The sequence below is a fragment of the Drosophila virilis genome, chromosome 4, assembly GCF_030788295.1.
Source record: "Drosophila virilis strain 15010-1051.87 chromosome 4, Dvir_AGI_RSII-ME, whole genome shotgun sequence".
NCBI lineage: Eukaryota > Metazoa > Arthropoda > Insecta > Diptera > Drosophilidae > Drosophila > Drosophila virilis.
In genome coordinates this window covers 13,146,157-13,162,239 of record NC_091546.1, presented here as the reverse complement: position 1 = coordinate 13,162,239, position 16,083 = coordinate 13,146,157, and the positions used below count along the sequence as shown (strand labels likewise).

The 16,083-nt window shown below is 40.6% G+C and overlaps 1 protein-coding gene and 1 long non-coding RNA gene across 3 annotated transcripts; one reads left to right on the top strand and one right to left on the bottom strand.

The window, feature by feature from the left end:
• Positions 1-3,843: 3,843 nt before the first annotated feature.
• On the top strand, positions 3,844-4,823 carry LOC116651582 (uncharacterized). Of its 2 annotated transcripts, none has more exons than XR_004304595.2 (2): positions 3,844-4,241; positions 4,318-4,823. It is a non-coding gene; the product is annotated as an uncharacterized lncRNA (long non-coding RNA). The 2 variants fall into 2 exon arrangements; XR_004304594.2 differs by having other exon boundaries at positions 4,299-4,823.
• Positions 4,824-12,808: 7,985 nt separating this feature from the next.
• Positions 12,809-14,603, bottom strand: LOC6627611 (WD repeat-containing protein 82). Its single transcript, XM_002051942.4, has 2 exons — positions 14,268-14,603; positions 12,809-14,156 (listed from the first exon to the last, which is right to left on the bottom strand). Exons 1-2 carry the CDS (start codon positions 14,532-14,534, stop codon positions 13,233-13,235), a joined length of 1,191 nt encoding a protein of 396 aa, XP_002051978.2. The 5' UTR covers positions 14,535-14,603; the 3' UTR covers positions 12,809-13,232.
• Positions 14,604-16,083: the final 1,480 nt, after the last annotated feature.

Sequence of the window (16,083 nt, the reverse complement as noted above, 5' to 3'; positions counted from 1 at the left end):
TTGCCTGTCTATCGAACTTTGTCGCCCAGACAATTTTGTGAACTCCGCTCAGGTTTCGTATTTTTGTATTTTTTATTTTTCATATTTCGTAATAGGACAAAATCCCCAACAATTTTGTCGTTGAACTTATCGAAATAGTTTTCAGAACATGACGGCAAACTTGCGTGTCGACAGACACACACCCACCCACACACACAAGCGCGCACACACCCACACTCACACAGAGCGCCACTTAGACACGCTTGTAACTGTAGCTCTGATAACTAAATTATTTTATATGTTAGGCTGTGCCGCCATTGGGTCCCCTGACTTATCGATATGCGCGCACATTGATTGGCGGTCAACTTTGAATAGCCATTGCCAGCAATAATTACTAAACGCTTTTATTGCTGTGTCAAGCTGATAACATGACCAGCCACGCCCTTTATATAATTTATGCTAATGGGTTTTTTTCGAATTGCCCTTTTTTTATCATCTTTTATTTATGGAGCCTGTAAATAAGCATGATAATAACTTTATAGTGTTAAATGGCGCACAATATCAAAAGGCAGTCCGAAAAAAAGGATACCCAAGCCGAAAACCCTTTCAAAGCCGTTACAGTACATTAACTTTGCCAGCGACACATTTCGTCCGTCGAGCATATTTTCTTATCTAAACCCAACACACCCACAGACGCATATGCACACACTCACACGCACACACATAAGTACACTCGGGTTCTAGCAGACTTCCGGCAACATATTTCATTACACAGAACGCATAAATCATCACAAAAAATGCTAATTAACGAGCGGAACCTCCCTCTAGGAAGGCAGCACAAGTATAATGCTCCCTCTCTATCTCTTTCTCTCTCCCTTTCTCTCTCTCTCACTCTCTCTCTGTCGCCCACACACACATAGTATTACCATCAAATTGAAACCCGCTTAGCATATATCATTTGACTGCCAACATTTGGGTTATTTAATTTGACTGGAATTACCAGCCAAACAGCGCAAGTTAATCGCCCAAAATCGTTTTATGTACAATTAATGAATATACTATCAACTGAGTATTAAACGAATCCCAAAGAGCTGCAAGGATAGCTTAAAATGCCAAGAGGCGCTTGGCACAGTGGTTAAAGTAGACAACTTAAGTGACCCAAATGCAGAAACCAAAGTATCAACAAATTTATACAAGCATGTCTTCTCTAACTTGCGAGCTTCAGTATGCCTTTAACAGCCTTTCATTCTGTTAATATTTATGTTATTAAATAGTCTCTAGTAATTGAAATTAAATCGTAACATAATTATTTACTAACTGTCAAATTAAAAGCTTTTGTTCTGTTAATTAATATGTAATGAATATTACTATATTAATTCCGTTAAATTAACTTAAATATAAAAATACTTGTTTGAAATCGAATATTACAACGCAAACACTTTCAAGTGCTGGCAATAATACAATTAAGAAAATAATTTTAATTTAACTGAGATTTCAAATAGAAACTAATAAACTGACATAAATAAAAGAACAATTTGAAAATTCTTTAAATTATTTGGAAGGGCATGTAAATGAGGAGAAATTATTTTAAAAGCAGTTTATGTATAACAAATTGAATACTTTTAATCAGAAACTCTGCCACAGTGCGCACCATTTAAAATAGCAGCAGTTGGCACTCGGGGTTGGCAATAAAATTGGCTTATTTAATGGGCGACCACGTTAGCAGCGATTGCAGTTTGGTAGCCTCATTAAGAAACCATCAGGGCCCGAAAATGGTAGCTGGCAACTGGGGAGCTGGCATCTTTGCCGGCAACTCGCATGTGTACACAGCTTAACCCGCTCTCTCTTTCTCTCTCTGTCTCTTTCTCTATGGGCCGTGTCCAGTGCGGGTGCCTAGCCAGCATGTAAAGTCCATGAGTCTATAAATGAAATCGGAGCAAGCAAAAACTGCGAAATGGCATTGGAAGCGCATGACCAGCTTGTGTTTTATGCAAATTCAATTGTTTCCTGTTGCATTGCAAATGCATTTCCCTTCAAGCTGATGCCCGGCTAGCAGCCCCATCAGACATCAGCCATCAGCCATCAGCCAAATGGCAAATTCATTCCGCCAGCCGATAGATTGCTGAAGGCATGTATGCCAAGTGCTTGAGGCAACAATATTCAACAACAACCTGCCAGAAAATGCAAATTTATACCAAAGCAGAAGTCATAAACAGAAGGCAGCAGCAATTACATTTTATCATTTTCCCTCTGTCATCAATTTCAAGTATAGCTGACAAATACAGTTTTCTATTAAAATACAACAACCATTTTGCAAGAACTTAGGCTGCATATCGTAAGGTTTTGCCTAATGAGACTTGCTTTACTTGTTTTCGTTCCCAGCAGCTCTTATTAAACTTAGCTCTCAGCTAAAAAAGCACATACATGTACGCTGAAAGCTTCTTTATTTCTAAAAGTAGATAGCTCAAGTAGAAAAGCTCTAACAACCTTATAAGATAACTTAATTTTTTTTTACTTTTTGAAACCAGTTGAAAGCACTTGAAAGCCATCATCATTTTTCCCTCTCTCCCAACAAAGTATTGGGATCTGCTTGAGCACAACTTCTTAACAAAATGTCGCAGGCTGAAAGTCGCACTAATTATTCAGTCATTACAGGCTTCAACTCACGCAACCGCAAAATCTGCGGCAAACAACAACAGCAGAAACTGCCACACGGCAAACAAAAAGCCAAGCAAACAAATTAACCGTCAATGACATGCAAGTTTAACAGCGCCCTCCAACCGCGAATGTACAAACAACGCACAAATTTACACACACACACACATCCTTAAGTTAGCTCACTCTCGCGTGTGTTTGACAATTTGCATAGAAATATGCACACAAAATAATAATACCTGCCAATAAAAATAATTGACAACTGACAGTAAAAATAAACAAACGCACAGACACACACACACAAACTCCCACACCTATACACCGACTCACACACACACACACACACACACTAGTACACACTATTTGTGTGGCACTTAAGTAAACAAATATTAAATAAAATATGTGCTTGCCACAACAACCCCCATAATACCCGGAGTAAACTTTAAGCAGCCGTACAGCAGCTGTCAAATGATTAGGGAATTGAAGGAGAAACGCGCGTCGCACATGGCGTATGCTTAATAAAGTTTACACCTCTCCTTGATTTGATGTACGTGTAAGCTTTGGGTGTGTGTTCTGTGTGTGCGTGTGTGTGTGTGTGTTGTGCAAGAGTGTGCGCTGATGGCACGTGATATTCATTTTAAATAGAGCTAAAACGCTGTAATAACTGTAAGGAGTATACCCTGTAAACAGGCTAAAGTGCTTGATCGGCAATTGAAATGTGAGTATTGACTCGCAGTCACACACTCACAGACGAATACGCACATAAAATATACTATCACACACACAAAAACATACACATAACTCGGTCAAAACTCAACCGACTTTCTGGAGCTATTGCTCAATTTGGCTTCTTAATGTGGAAACCTTATTCTTAGTCAAAATTCACCTGAAAAATTAAATGATCAATTGGTATCCTCAAATATCCTATCCTCAATCCTATTCATATATTTTTAGAAATACGAAAATATATATTTAACATAAATAAACTCAAAAATAATGTTGTTTTGATTTACATGTTTGACAAATGCTGCTGCTGTTTGTATGTTATGTAAAAAAGCCTTGCTGAAGATTTGATGATATTAACATTTTTAAAATCATTTAACAGAGCTACAAGCAACAGAAAAAATTAAGAACTATCGACTATCGAAACGAAGCGGGGTTAAATAATATTGTTATTTCAATAAAAAAAAATTGGGGTTTAAATGCAGTTGCCTTTTAATAAATAAATCAAAATTACTTGTATCAAAGCGTGACATGCCTGCCAAAATAGGCAAGGACTTTTGACATGTCACGCATACATATAATGATTTAAGTTCTGAGCCCAAATCAATTGGTTTATCGGTGTGTAATGAAGAAATTAAACTGTCAAGTTGTCAAGCTGTTGCAATAGAGAACTTGCATGTCAACATGGCAACAGACATGACAACAACAGGTTTTATAGCTTATATATAATATCAATATTACAAACTTAATCAAAGTGAGCTTTTAAATGTTGGTTATTTATTTGCCATTCAACTATGTATATAGCTTTTCTAAGTGTTTAAATTTTGGACAACTCTGTTAATATAAAATATACCCAATCCAATAAGCCGGGCTAAGTTGTAGAGGTAAGTCAAATTGCATATTGGCAGCGTTTAAAATCAACTATTTTAATTAAATAGTAGCCTTGCATTTTTCTGACAGCTGCCACGCCCGCCTTCAAGCCAAATACGCTTTCCATTAGACATGGCTAACCTCATGCCTCATAAACGTAGCACTAACCCAACAACGGCTTTTGCTACACCTACATCTATATCTACATCTATATCTGGATCTACAGCGACTTGCAGCTAACAAGGAATTATGCGGCATTGCTTTCTCGCACAGCGACCATCCAAGCGCACTTCATTTGCTGTGCACAACCCACAACGAACACGCATACACACACACGCAAAACCACACCCGCCCATTCAACCCCGCCTTTCGCTTCTTCTATGCTTATGACGTGCCCGCTTGCTCGTTTGCTGCGGCATTAAAGTTAACAAATAGAGCTTAAAAACTTGCTGCGTGTACGACAGCCACGCCCCTTTCGCCTGGAGCCTGCCCCCTGCCTGGCTGCCGCACGCCTCATGTGTGCGGTGCCCTGACTGCGACTGTATTGGTTTAATTAGTTTACGCGCTGTATAATTAAAATATATATTGTAAATCAACTTAAGCTGCTCGCATTGCCGCAAAATTGTTTGGTTTAATTTTATTAACTTGTGCAGCTTTAACAGCAGTTTTTTCATTCATTATTCTATTTCAATCATTTATATTTATTTCATATTTAATTATTTGCAAGGACTAACCGCATTCTGTGCCACTTGCGTAATTAATTAGCTGCTTGTCTTTCTGGCCAAAAGTGTCACAATGTCAGCTTTCTAATTGACATGCCATTATTGTAATTAAAATAACTCATACGCAGCGTTGTTCAGCCAACCCAGCAAACCACCCCCGCCCCCGCCCCCTCTCGCTCAGCTTGGTTTACTGTGATCAATTTTAGCCGGAATTTGTCTGCATATGAGCATTTCTCTGGCCCATAAATCAAGCTGCGTGCCGCGTGTGTCCCTGTCACATGTAGCTTCGCATTTATTTATAAACCCGCTAGAAAAAAGGCAATGTCCATAAATTGTGGCAATCGAGCGTGGCTAACTCAAAGATACCCTGTTCTTGAATTTTGCTTATATTACATTTCGTTTTTTCGTTTCTTCGGGAAGATATATTTTAAGTCTAACATTTTGATAGCTATTAGATACGAAAGTAGTATTTATGTTCCAAATTGTCTGTAAGCAATTTTGTCTGACTCATGAAATACTTTATCAGCTCCAAGAATCATCTGCTGCTTGGTTTAATCACGTATTGGGTAAGCGCTAAGCAAAATGATATATTTTTCCATAATAGATATGGATATATATTATATTGGAAATTGTGACAATCTATATATGACATAGGATTTGCTTTTTCTATAAATATCTATCTAATTATACGCAACAAAGACAAACCAACCAAAGCATACCCCCCTTTCTACTCTTTCTCTCTATGGCTACAGGGTATCGAAAATAACAACGTTGTCTGTTGCTGACGCTGTCATTTGTTCGAGTCTCGTTTTGATTTTTGCGGCAAAATAATTGTCGTTTAGGTAATAAAATTTGATTTATGATTTTAGTATTTTCACACACACTTTCACTTTCGCATTTCCCCTTTTGATTTTAATGATGCGCAACAAACACTGGACACACCGCCCACCTCAACGTCCGACTGCCCATATATAAATCATATTTTTATGGCCAACAAAATATATAATGAAATTAAATATAAAGCGTTCGTTCGCTTCAAGTACAAAGACACGACAAGAGCTCCCAAAGCAACAATAACAATTATGACAGCAACAACAACACGTAAAATAAAGTGTCAGGTGTCGGTTGATTTCCTTTTTTATGCCACCTGTTCGTACTGGGTTTTAATTATGGCCACTGAGGCGTCTAATTGCCGTAAAATATGAACTTACCGCCCGGCAATTGCAATGATTAATGCGCACGCTCTGCGTATACGTAATGCGTATACGTAATATTTGAAGTTTGATTGCTTGAGCTGGCGACCCACGCTATGGCAGTGCAAATGTTTGTAAACTAATCAAATAGTACGAATCGATTGATTTTTAATTAAAATTGAGCACAAGAGAAAGGAGTTGACATCCAGCAAACTTTCGATTTGTATACCCTTTCATAGAAAGGGCTATAATAGTTGAGGATTATAAATAAACTGGAATGATAGAAAGAATCGGTTAGTGCCTGTAGATAAACAAACGTTAGGGCATACAGAAATTGCGATTATAAGCTTGGCTGCAAGTGTTTTATATTCAGCTAGTCACAACGACTTCATCTGCTTAGCATGCCATTAAACATAGGGTATTCAAATAGTTTGCTACTTCAAATCAGCACTTTGCAAAAGTGTCAAACACAAATGCTTGTGTGTGTGTGTAAGCCACTTGTGGTGCAAGTTTCTGTGGTTGAGCTAAGTTTAGATGGGATCAGTGTTTGAAATCGATTTAGTAGACCTCAAATAAATTGCATTTATTTTATTAACACTTCGAGCACCTTTAATTGCAGTTGTTACACAGATGTAGTTGCAGTTATCCAGGCGTATTATCAATTGCTTTCTGGGTTGATAAATGCGCTACACAAAACAGAGAAAATTTCAATTAAAAAATAGTTCATGCCGTTATTTAATGCGCTACAATTTGTTGGCTCGGCCAAATCACAGCCGACAAACTTGGCCTCAATTTGTGCTGGCGGGCCAAACAAATTGGTTAAGCAAAGCGCAAGGGATTGCAGCCTGAGCTGATCGCCACGTGCCGGACTAAAAAAAAATCACATTAAAAGCCGTCCACTGGCAGCTGCACTAAGGAAAACAAGCAAACGTGTTGCAGTCACATATAACCGACTGCGAAATACTCGCCTAAAGTCAACTCTGAAATGAATATCAGCTACAACGCTTTACCAGTAAGCATTTAAAACTGTCCGACTTTATATATTTTAAATAAAACCAAATATATATTCCATATTTAAATGCCTTCCGACGTCGCAGACCCCTTTCTGATCCCTTTTTAAAACTGTAGGTCACAAACTATGGCTCAAATCTGGCGTCCGACTTTATCTGCATTGAATGTAAACATGTATATAGTCCAAATTAAAATGCCTTCATCTTTAAACGTATTGAGTTCTTACGCTCAGCCGGATATTGCGCAAAACCAATATACTCTCTTCGTTTCTTGTGAACGGGTATAACAAAGTGCACCACTCAACCATCCAAGCCAACCACCACCCACCACCGCCAGCACCCGCAGCCACCCACCGCACAATGACAACATTTGCTGCGGCGCACAATTTTTCACTTAGTTTGCAGAAATTGTAGTTTTGGTCGTGTCGTCCTTAGCGTTCTTTTTGTTTTGCTTTGTTTTTTTATTCGGCTGCGCTTTGTGCAACTTCGCGCGCGCCCTGGCCAATCACGCATTTGTCCCACAGCGAACGGCGCAGCACAAAGACAAAAGATAACGATTGATGAGCGAGGGGGCGATGCGGTGGAGGAATGCGGATTTAAGGACGCAGCACAAAAAGCATAACAAAACGGCCGGCAAAGGACGAGAGCGCCAAAGAAAAAACAAATAAACACCAAAAGCCAGCGTAAAAGCAAAAGTATTTAGAAAAATAATGATCGAGTACAGGTTATCCTACGGAACAAATATGAGCCAATAGAACTAGTTAAGAAGTTAAGAATAAACAATTTAATAATAAAAATGAAAAGCGGCACGTGACAAATAATATGTCAAACATTCTTAAAATGATAGAGAAAAAACGAATCAAAACAAAAGTAAAAACATGAATAAATAACAAAACAAAGCACTTCTTCCATGTTATAACCTTTTGAGAATTATAAATGTCAAAGAAAACAACAAAACTTAAAAGTAATCCCACAAAAAATGAGTATTGCCCATTTAGCCATTTTGGTGCAGGGTATAAAAATGTGAGAAAAACAAAATCGAATGCAATTTATTTTCTAGTTACTGTTAAGCTGATTGCAGCTGCGATGGAGCCGGCGATGCCAACTCTGGCCCCGGTTCCTGGCAATGGCTAAAACCTTTGAGCTCTAAGTTGCCACACGCCCCCCCCCCTCCCCCCCCCCCCCCTCACCAACACGTTCCATTACAAACCCTTCATCCTTTGCCTGTCATGCCATAAAAAATAAATAAAAGCATTTGCCCAGCCGCGAGTTTGCAGTTAAAGGCAAAAAAGACGCTTAAAAACATATCAACAGCGCATAACTCTGATTGTATTCACTGTAGTTGTTGTTTTTTTGTTGTTGTGACAGTTGTTGTAGTTGCTGTGTCGGGGAGCGAGGGGAAACGGGCAAAGGGTAAAGGGCTGGGGGCTGTGAGCGAAAATTCCAATTTAAAAGGCGCGACAAAATTGCAAATCAAAGTTTTAGAGACGACGCTTTTGAGTGTTCCGAGTGTTTTGTATGAGTTGCTTGATTGAATGCATGATTGACTGACAGGCAGCTCTATGGAGAAGGGTGGAGAGAGTGAAGACAGTTTGACAGGCAGTGGACAATTGACAAATCGTCAAACCCCAGAGAGGAGAACGGAACGGCAAAACGTTCGGTTAATTTGAGGCAATCAGAAACCAAATTGAACCTATGGCCAACAGTTCGAATGGGTTTTCGAATGTGTTGAACGAATCGTCTGGTTTTTGTTGTTGTTGTTGTTGCTATTGTTGTTTTTCTAACCATTTTCTGAAAGGGTGTTTTATGCCCGCGTCGAACATTTTGCAAGGATCAATCAATGTTGGACATCAGCAGACGCTTCTGACCCCAAATGAGTATTTGAGTGTTGACTTCAATTGCCCCATTGATGACAACAATTGGAAGGGCTCCATAAATGGTTTTGTTAAACTCGTTTCGTCCTTGGCGTGGAAAGTGCAAATTTTGCTGCCTGCCACTTGAAAAGTTGATAACAGGTTGATAGGTGGGCTCTCACGCCTTGAAACTCACTCTAACAACAAATTTCCATAGGCTGAGCAATACAGTGGGCAAAAGTAAATAAAATATATAAAAAAATATGCTTAAAAATAAGAAGCAGTGCTTTAAAACTACTCTGAATGTATATCATTTTTATTGATAAAGGATCAAAACAGCTATGCAAGCATATTTAAATAAATAATACGCCTCTTGAACTCCCGTGGTTCGGGTCTATCGACTGGCATTCGATATGTAATACCTTATTCAATACACTAATCAAAATATAAACGAACATTACAATTTTTGCTAAAATGATTAAAAACATCATTAATATGCAAGCTTCATTTATTATATTTTTGATAATATCTCCGCCTCAAGCCAATTCAATTGACTAACAGACTATTCCAAGATCTTTCTGTTGAATTTTTGTGGAAACTTTTAAAACTAACTAATAGATGTGCTTTCAAGAGAGCCACACAAATTGCTTGCTAATTTTGAAACCAATCAACGGACGCAATTGCACAGCCAACACACAACAACAACAACAACAAAAACAACACGAAAGATAGTAAGCGGCCAAAAGTCCAAATGTCTGGCAACCAACCCACCCTGTTGATAGTGGACCAATGGCCAGTCCAGCAAAAAAACTGCCCATTAGCACGTGCTGTCCATGTCAATGGCTAAGCCATTTTATTTCAGCCGGAAAGCGGAAGTGGCAAGTGAGTGTGCGGGGGATTAGGCAGGGGGGAAATGCTCGTAACGTGCATGTAATTGTGTCACCAGGGATGGGGCCTAAGTCGGAAAGTTAAGCCGTAGCTGGCCCGTGGCCACTTTTGCTGCTGCCACTTAAAAATCCACTTAATCCCGCCGTCTTAAAAAAGACGCAAAGCAAGCACGGAAGTTGGCTAACGTTCCGTCGCCCAGCCCAACTGGCCGCTCCATCCCCCCATCAACCGAGTCTGTGATGTATTCAAACTGCAAGTCGATTGTTATTTTTACGCCCGTAGCGGAAATAGACGTCCTGTTCCAGTGCCCCTTACCAAAGCGAAGGAAGCCCTTGGGCAACTCCAGCAAAAAATTGAAGACAACTTTGTCGAAAGCGTAGGGTAAGTCAAAGTCCTAGCTGAAGTCTCAAGGCATAAGTACCAGATGAAGAAACACAAGTAAAAGTTGTCTAGTCGGGCGTGCCCAACGAGGAGACACCCTGCACCCAGCACCAAGCTGCCCTCACAAACATTCCGGCTTCCTTTCATCCAAAAGCAAACAAAAGTTACATAATCTCTGAAATCTCTGGGAAATGAGTTCTTTAAGATATTCGGTTCCACAGTCGAAATATGGAAACCTAATATATATACAAGGTAAGACCATTTTTATCTATCTTCACTAATTAGTATCTAGCTCCCATTATTGTCTAATCATGCAGTCTTGAAATCGATATTTATCGATATGACGGTCAAATATATCGAAAAGTATGATAAACTCGTTTTCGTTTTTATATGTTATATACATTTACATAAAACCGTAATACCCACTTAACTAATTTTCAATAAGCTTAGGGTACAAAAAAAGAGTACAAGCGTACGAAGTAAAAGTTTTGCCGCCTAAAAGTCTGTTAAGACCTACAAGTAGAGGTCATCAGGTAGTACGAGTTTTACGGGGAGAGTTCAGGCAGTTGCTGCCTGCCATTATTGAAAGTGCCCGTTGAGTAATTTAAAAGTTTAGCAAACAGCCAGCCGCCCTGCCCCCACCCGCTCCACCCCCTTCTGCCAAGCTTGTAATGTATTGAGGTCAAATTGATTCTTTATAATAAGTATGGATTGTAGACGACTTTAAATCACTTTTATTATAATGCCCAACTGGCCTGTTTCTGCTTCATTCCGTGCTTCGATGCATGCAATTGATTGGCTCCTGAAGTACAAAAATTCTTCGTCGATAATATTTTTTGACTACAAAGTTTTGCAACAACTTTTCATTGTTTTCGTTTTTTTTCTTTTTTTTTGTCGTTTTCCTTTTCATACTTCATAAAAGAGCAACGGGCCATGCACATGTTTTTCCACCCACCCCCCAATCACAAATTGAGCCCAAACAAGATTTGTGAGCTGAGCCCAAAAGAAATCCGCTTTTATTACCCAACGAGCAGCGCATTAAATATTCTTGCGTCATTTCACAGTAACAATCGATACACTCAGAGAAAAACTTAAGAGTTTCAGCAAATATGTTGCACTGAATCCAAATCAAAGCGTTGTCAACGAAGGTTCGTTCTATTTTAAGATAGCTTTTCTGTTTATGCTGGAAATAAAAGCAGCTTCGCGTTTCGCTGAGTGTACAGCTGCTGGAGCATTGGGCAGGCAGATGCGCAGCCTAAATTCTGTGTTTGTTTTACAATTTAGTCACGCGCTGCGTTTCGTTTCTTTTGCAATTTTTGTTCACCTTTTTAATTAATTTTACTTTAGCTGTGCGCGTGCGGCGTTTACACGCTTCAAAGGCTGCTAACCAGCAGCAGTAGCAGCAGCAACAATAACAGCATCAACAAGGATTACAGCAACAATAACGCTCGCTAATGGTAATGGCCATGGCAAATCAAAATGGCGACACGCGCGCTTCCGTTTCCGCTTAGCTGCAAATTTGTCGCATGCCTGTTTAATTTATACATGTTTAGGCTTTTGCCTGCAGCATTTCTAGTTAATTAGCCTAATGACTGGCTGTTCTCCACCTCTGCCGCGATACTACTCGAGCTGACATCTATTCAAATGTACTTTGACATCTGAATTGCCCGCCCGTGGCACATTTGCCCTCCACACTTCAATTCACTAAAGAAAACTATGACAGGAATATGCAAATGATACCATTATCCAAGTGTGTGGGTGGATATAAGCTGAATTTAATCCCAAGGGTTCAAAGATATAATAGTTATGTGATTGAAAATCCCAATTGCCGTTGGCCATGCCCATAGATAATTGATTTAACATTATGATAATTCTGAGCATAAATTCAATTCTAATTTTAAGTAGCTTATGCCCATGCTGGGGACCCAACTGTGCCGCAGTGAAGAAGGAAGACACTTCCGTGTCTCTCAAACTAACAGCTGCCTCAATTATGTCTTACACGAGCCTGTACATATTCAGTGAAACTAACAGAGTATTAATGAAAAATGTTTTGTCTAAGGATTTCTTAAGCAACAACAAATTTTCTGCTCTAATTATTCAATAATTAGTTATTCTCTTTAATCGTTATGTAATTCACGTATGTTATTTAATATATCTTGTTATGTATGTATGTAAAATATCAAATCTTGTTGGATTAGCATGCAAAAAATACCAAGCAAAATTGATGGAACGCAAGAAATTCGAAAAGTTAACTTTATCCGCTTGTCTATGCAGTTATCAAGCTTAAGATCTTGTTCTCAAACTCAAACTAGATGCTTTTACACATCAACTTTAGCACTTTATGGGCGAAAGTTATTGAAAGCATCCAACTTGCATGCAATTCGCCACAATTTTTGATAACTTGAGCGGAGGAAGCTTTACTTGTCTGCCGGAACAGTCTTTCTGAGCTGAAGCACATGTTCAATTAGAATTGCATAGAACTTGGCGAAAGTTCAAGAGCAATTTGTGTGCTGTGTTTGTTTCAAAAGGATTTCATTAATATTAAAAAAGTGTACAAATAACTATTTTTATTTTTGTGGAGAACTTTAAGTAAATGAAACGCCTGTCAACTGTGTGCCACCAAAGTATGCAACCAGTCTCCAACTGAGCGCAGCTCGAAGTCCAGCCAGCTGTGCAATTTGCTGGCAAAATCCGACAATGTGTGTGTGTGCGTTTGTGTGTCTCAAAGGAAAAAGGCGTCCAACTTGTGCCCGTTGTTGTTATGCTTGCTGTTGTTGTTTTAGTGGCTCCAGCTGTGAAGTGCTGGCTGCCAGTTCTTGAAACTTTTGGCCAAGTGATGCAATTGCAATTCCAATTGCACAACTTGCCAGCAACTGGCGCTGGCCAGGTCCAGGCGAGAGTGCGCCTGTCGCTGATTGATAGTTGAGAGAGTGTGTGTGGGTATGTGTGTCTGTGTCGTCAACGTAGCTCACCCTCCTCCAGACTGTCGGCATCCTCGACTTGCCTCAAGCGCCGCCTGCGCCAGCGTAAAACTCTTGGTGGCGGCGACGGCGGCGGCCAACGTGGCAGCTCCATGGGCATGGGCCAGGCTCTTCTCTGCCGCTGACGCTTAGAAGCCGTCTTGATCTCACCCAACTCCACTTCACTGTCATCCGTGGCAGTCAAATCTATAATAGCAGTCGGCTTCAATTCGTGCTTGCGCTGGGTCAGCCAGAGTAGGGTTCGCACATCGCCGCTCGCAAACATGCTCCGCCTGGGATTGAATTGTATGCATTGCATCGGATAATGGCTTTTGCTTCGCAACACCACCAGCGGATCGCCGCTGACCGCTTCCCACACATGGATGCGTCCGTTGTCCGCGCCGGCCAACACGTACTGTGAGTCGGGCGTGTAGCAGACCTGCAGCGGCAGCTGCTGCCGGTTCGCATAGCCTGTATAAGCCTGCCGAAAGGAACCCCTGTACGCATCCACACTGAAGCACCAGGCATTGTCGGTGTTCACCAGCAGCGTCTTGCCATCGGGCGCAAATTGCAGCTGCGTCCATTTGGCCAGTTCGTTCAGCTGGTAGCCAAACTGCTGGCAAGGCTTTGCGCTAAGCATGCGCACATCATGGATCTCAATGCGTTCCGTATTGTGGCAGGTGGCAAAGGCCCTGCCGGTAGGATCATAGGCCAGCAGTGGCCTGTGCAGATGCTTCAGCTGGTGCGTATAGCCGCAGGTGCGCAGATCCCACACGAACACACGATCATCGCAGCCAGAACTCATGAACTGATGCTCGCTGCCTGGCTGTAAGCACAGGGCGCGTAATGCACTCGTATGGCCACTAAATAGGCCCAAGTGCTGGTGACTGCTCAAATCCAGATAGCGTATTGCACAGTCCACCTGAGAAGCGTGATAAGATGAAGATTTATTAATATTAAAAAGCCGAGACGGCTTGTTCTTTACGAACACATCGATATCGGACATCTTTCTCTCTCTCTCTGTGCAAGTTACCTTTGTCGAGCTGTGCAGCAGTCGATCATTTTGCGTTGTAAAGCTAACCAATTCCGGACGAAATTGCCGCATGTGTACCATACACAGCTGTGTCAGCTTGTTGCAATTGAAGAGAATCAAATTGTGATGGTCACAGGACACCAGATGCTCTCCATTCTGCGAGAAGCACATTGAATACTTGATATCACTCGTTGGTTGAAACGACTTGGCGACACGAAATTCTCGCAATGCCTCAGCGGCTAGTTTCATTCTTGTATCTTTATTCATTTTCAGAAGCTATTTCACTCCTCGCTGATTTAAACAATTCAAAATGACTTTCGTCTCGTTGCCAACCTATTTTTTGGGTATTTTTGAGCGGGCATTTGTCAGCTGCTTGAGGCAGCTTCGCCTACTTCAACTTAATGAAATCAAATCTATCTAACCAACTGCCACGCCCATGAACGCCTCCAACTGTCGCAGCTGGTCGCTGTTGCATTTTACTTAATTTCCATTTTGTGGTCCCATTGCGTCTCATTAGTGCGCGCAGTGTAATGGCGGAAGGGAGGGGGCTAAAAAATCGACTGCCGAGTTAGCAACGCAGTTGGCATTGGCTTAAAGAGCTTCCCCCCGCACAGCCCACACTTGTTGACCAAGTGCCAGCAGCTTGTTATTTAGGCCGATTCGCGTCATTAGTGCAACAACAGCATGAGACCAAATGTTGCCATCGGCTTGTTGTAGTTCCCTAGACGCAAGAACCATGAGGATGAACTAAATTGGACAGTGGAAGTTTTGTTCTGGCAGCAGCTGTCTGGTTGAGAGTAAATAATGAAAACTGAAAATTGTTTATTTTCTGCATTCTAGTTATAATTACATATTTAAGACAGCTGAAGGAAGGGATCTCATCAACGATGCTGATAAGAGTAAGTAAAGTATTATATTTAAGTTAAAATCACATTAGGATTTCCAATTGGAATTGCGGAAAGGGAAACATGGGGCATAGATTAAAAACGGAGCATTAAACATGGAGTAAGAAACAGGGAACAGGCCATTTTTAAGATTGAGCATGAAACATTGAACATAAACATGGAAATTATAACATTGTTTATGGGACATGGAGCATTAAAAATGGCACATGGACCATGGAAGGCATTATTGAACATTTAATAAAAAAAATATATATCGAGGATTTTGTAATGTTAATAAAAACATTATACATACCGCATGGAACGTATAATAGGAACATGTATAAGAACATTGCACATGGAACATGGTAAGAGGTTGGCTGAAAATTGTTTTTAAAATACAAAAGTATATTTTTATAAAAGCTTTTTCTTTTTTCCGAATCTTAATGCTAATATTTTGCTTCGCAGCTCAGTTAAACAAATAAATAATGTGTACCTTGCAGCGAAAATTCTAGGGTATTAACGAAAAAAGTGAAAAAACAAGTAAAGCAGCATCCCCGCACCGTTCAGTTGAATGCAAATGCTCAGCAGCATTAGATCAGGTGTTAAGACCCGAACTAAATGCTAACTGTATCCTTGGCAAATACCTGGCCCAGACACTGGGCCATCATCCTGTGGGCCATGGCTGGCTCACCGCGCGGCTGCCTGGAAAATGAATGTAATTGTAATGTAAGCGGAAATAAGCGCGGCTGATGCTGTCGTTGACGTTACGCGAGCTGTGCGCATTTTAATTAAAATTTATAAGCCTTGGCCGGGGGACTTGGCTCGGATATCAGGACCTGGAAACGGCCAAACAGCGACAGGACCTGGCACTGTTGCCTCGCGTGGCGTTTTAAGCTTTTAAGTTGCGGGTGGATTTGCGTAGCTATGCGTTG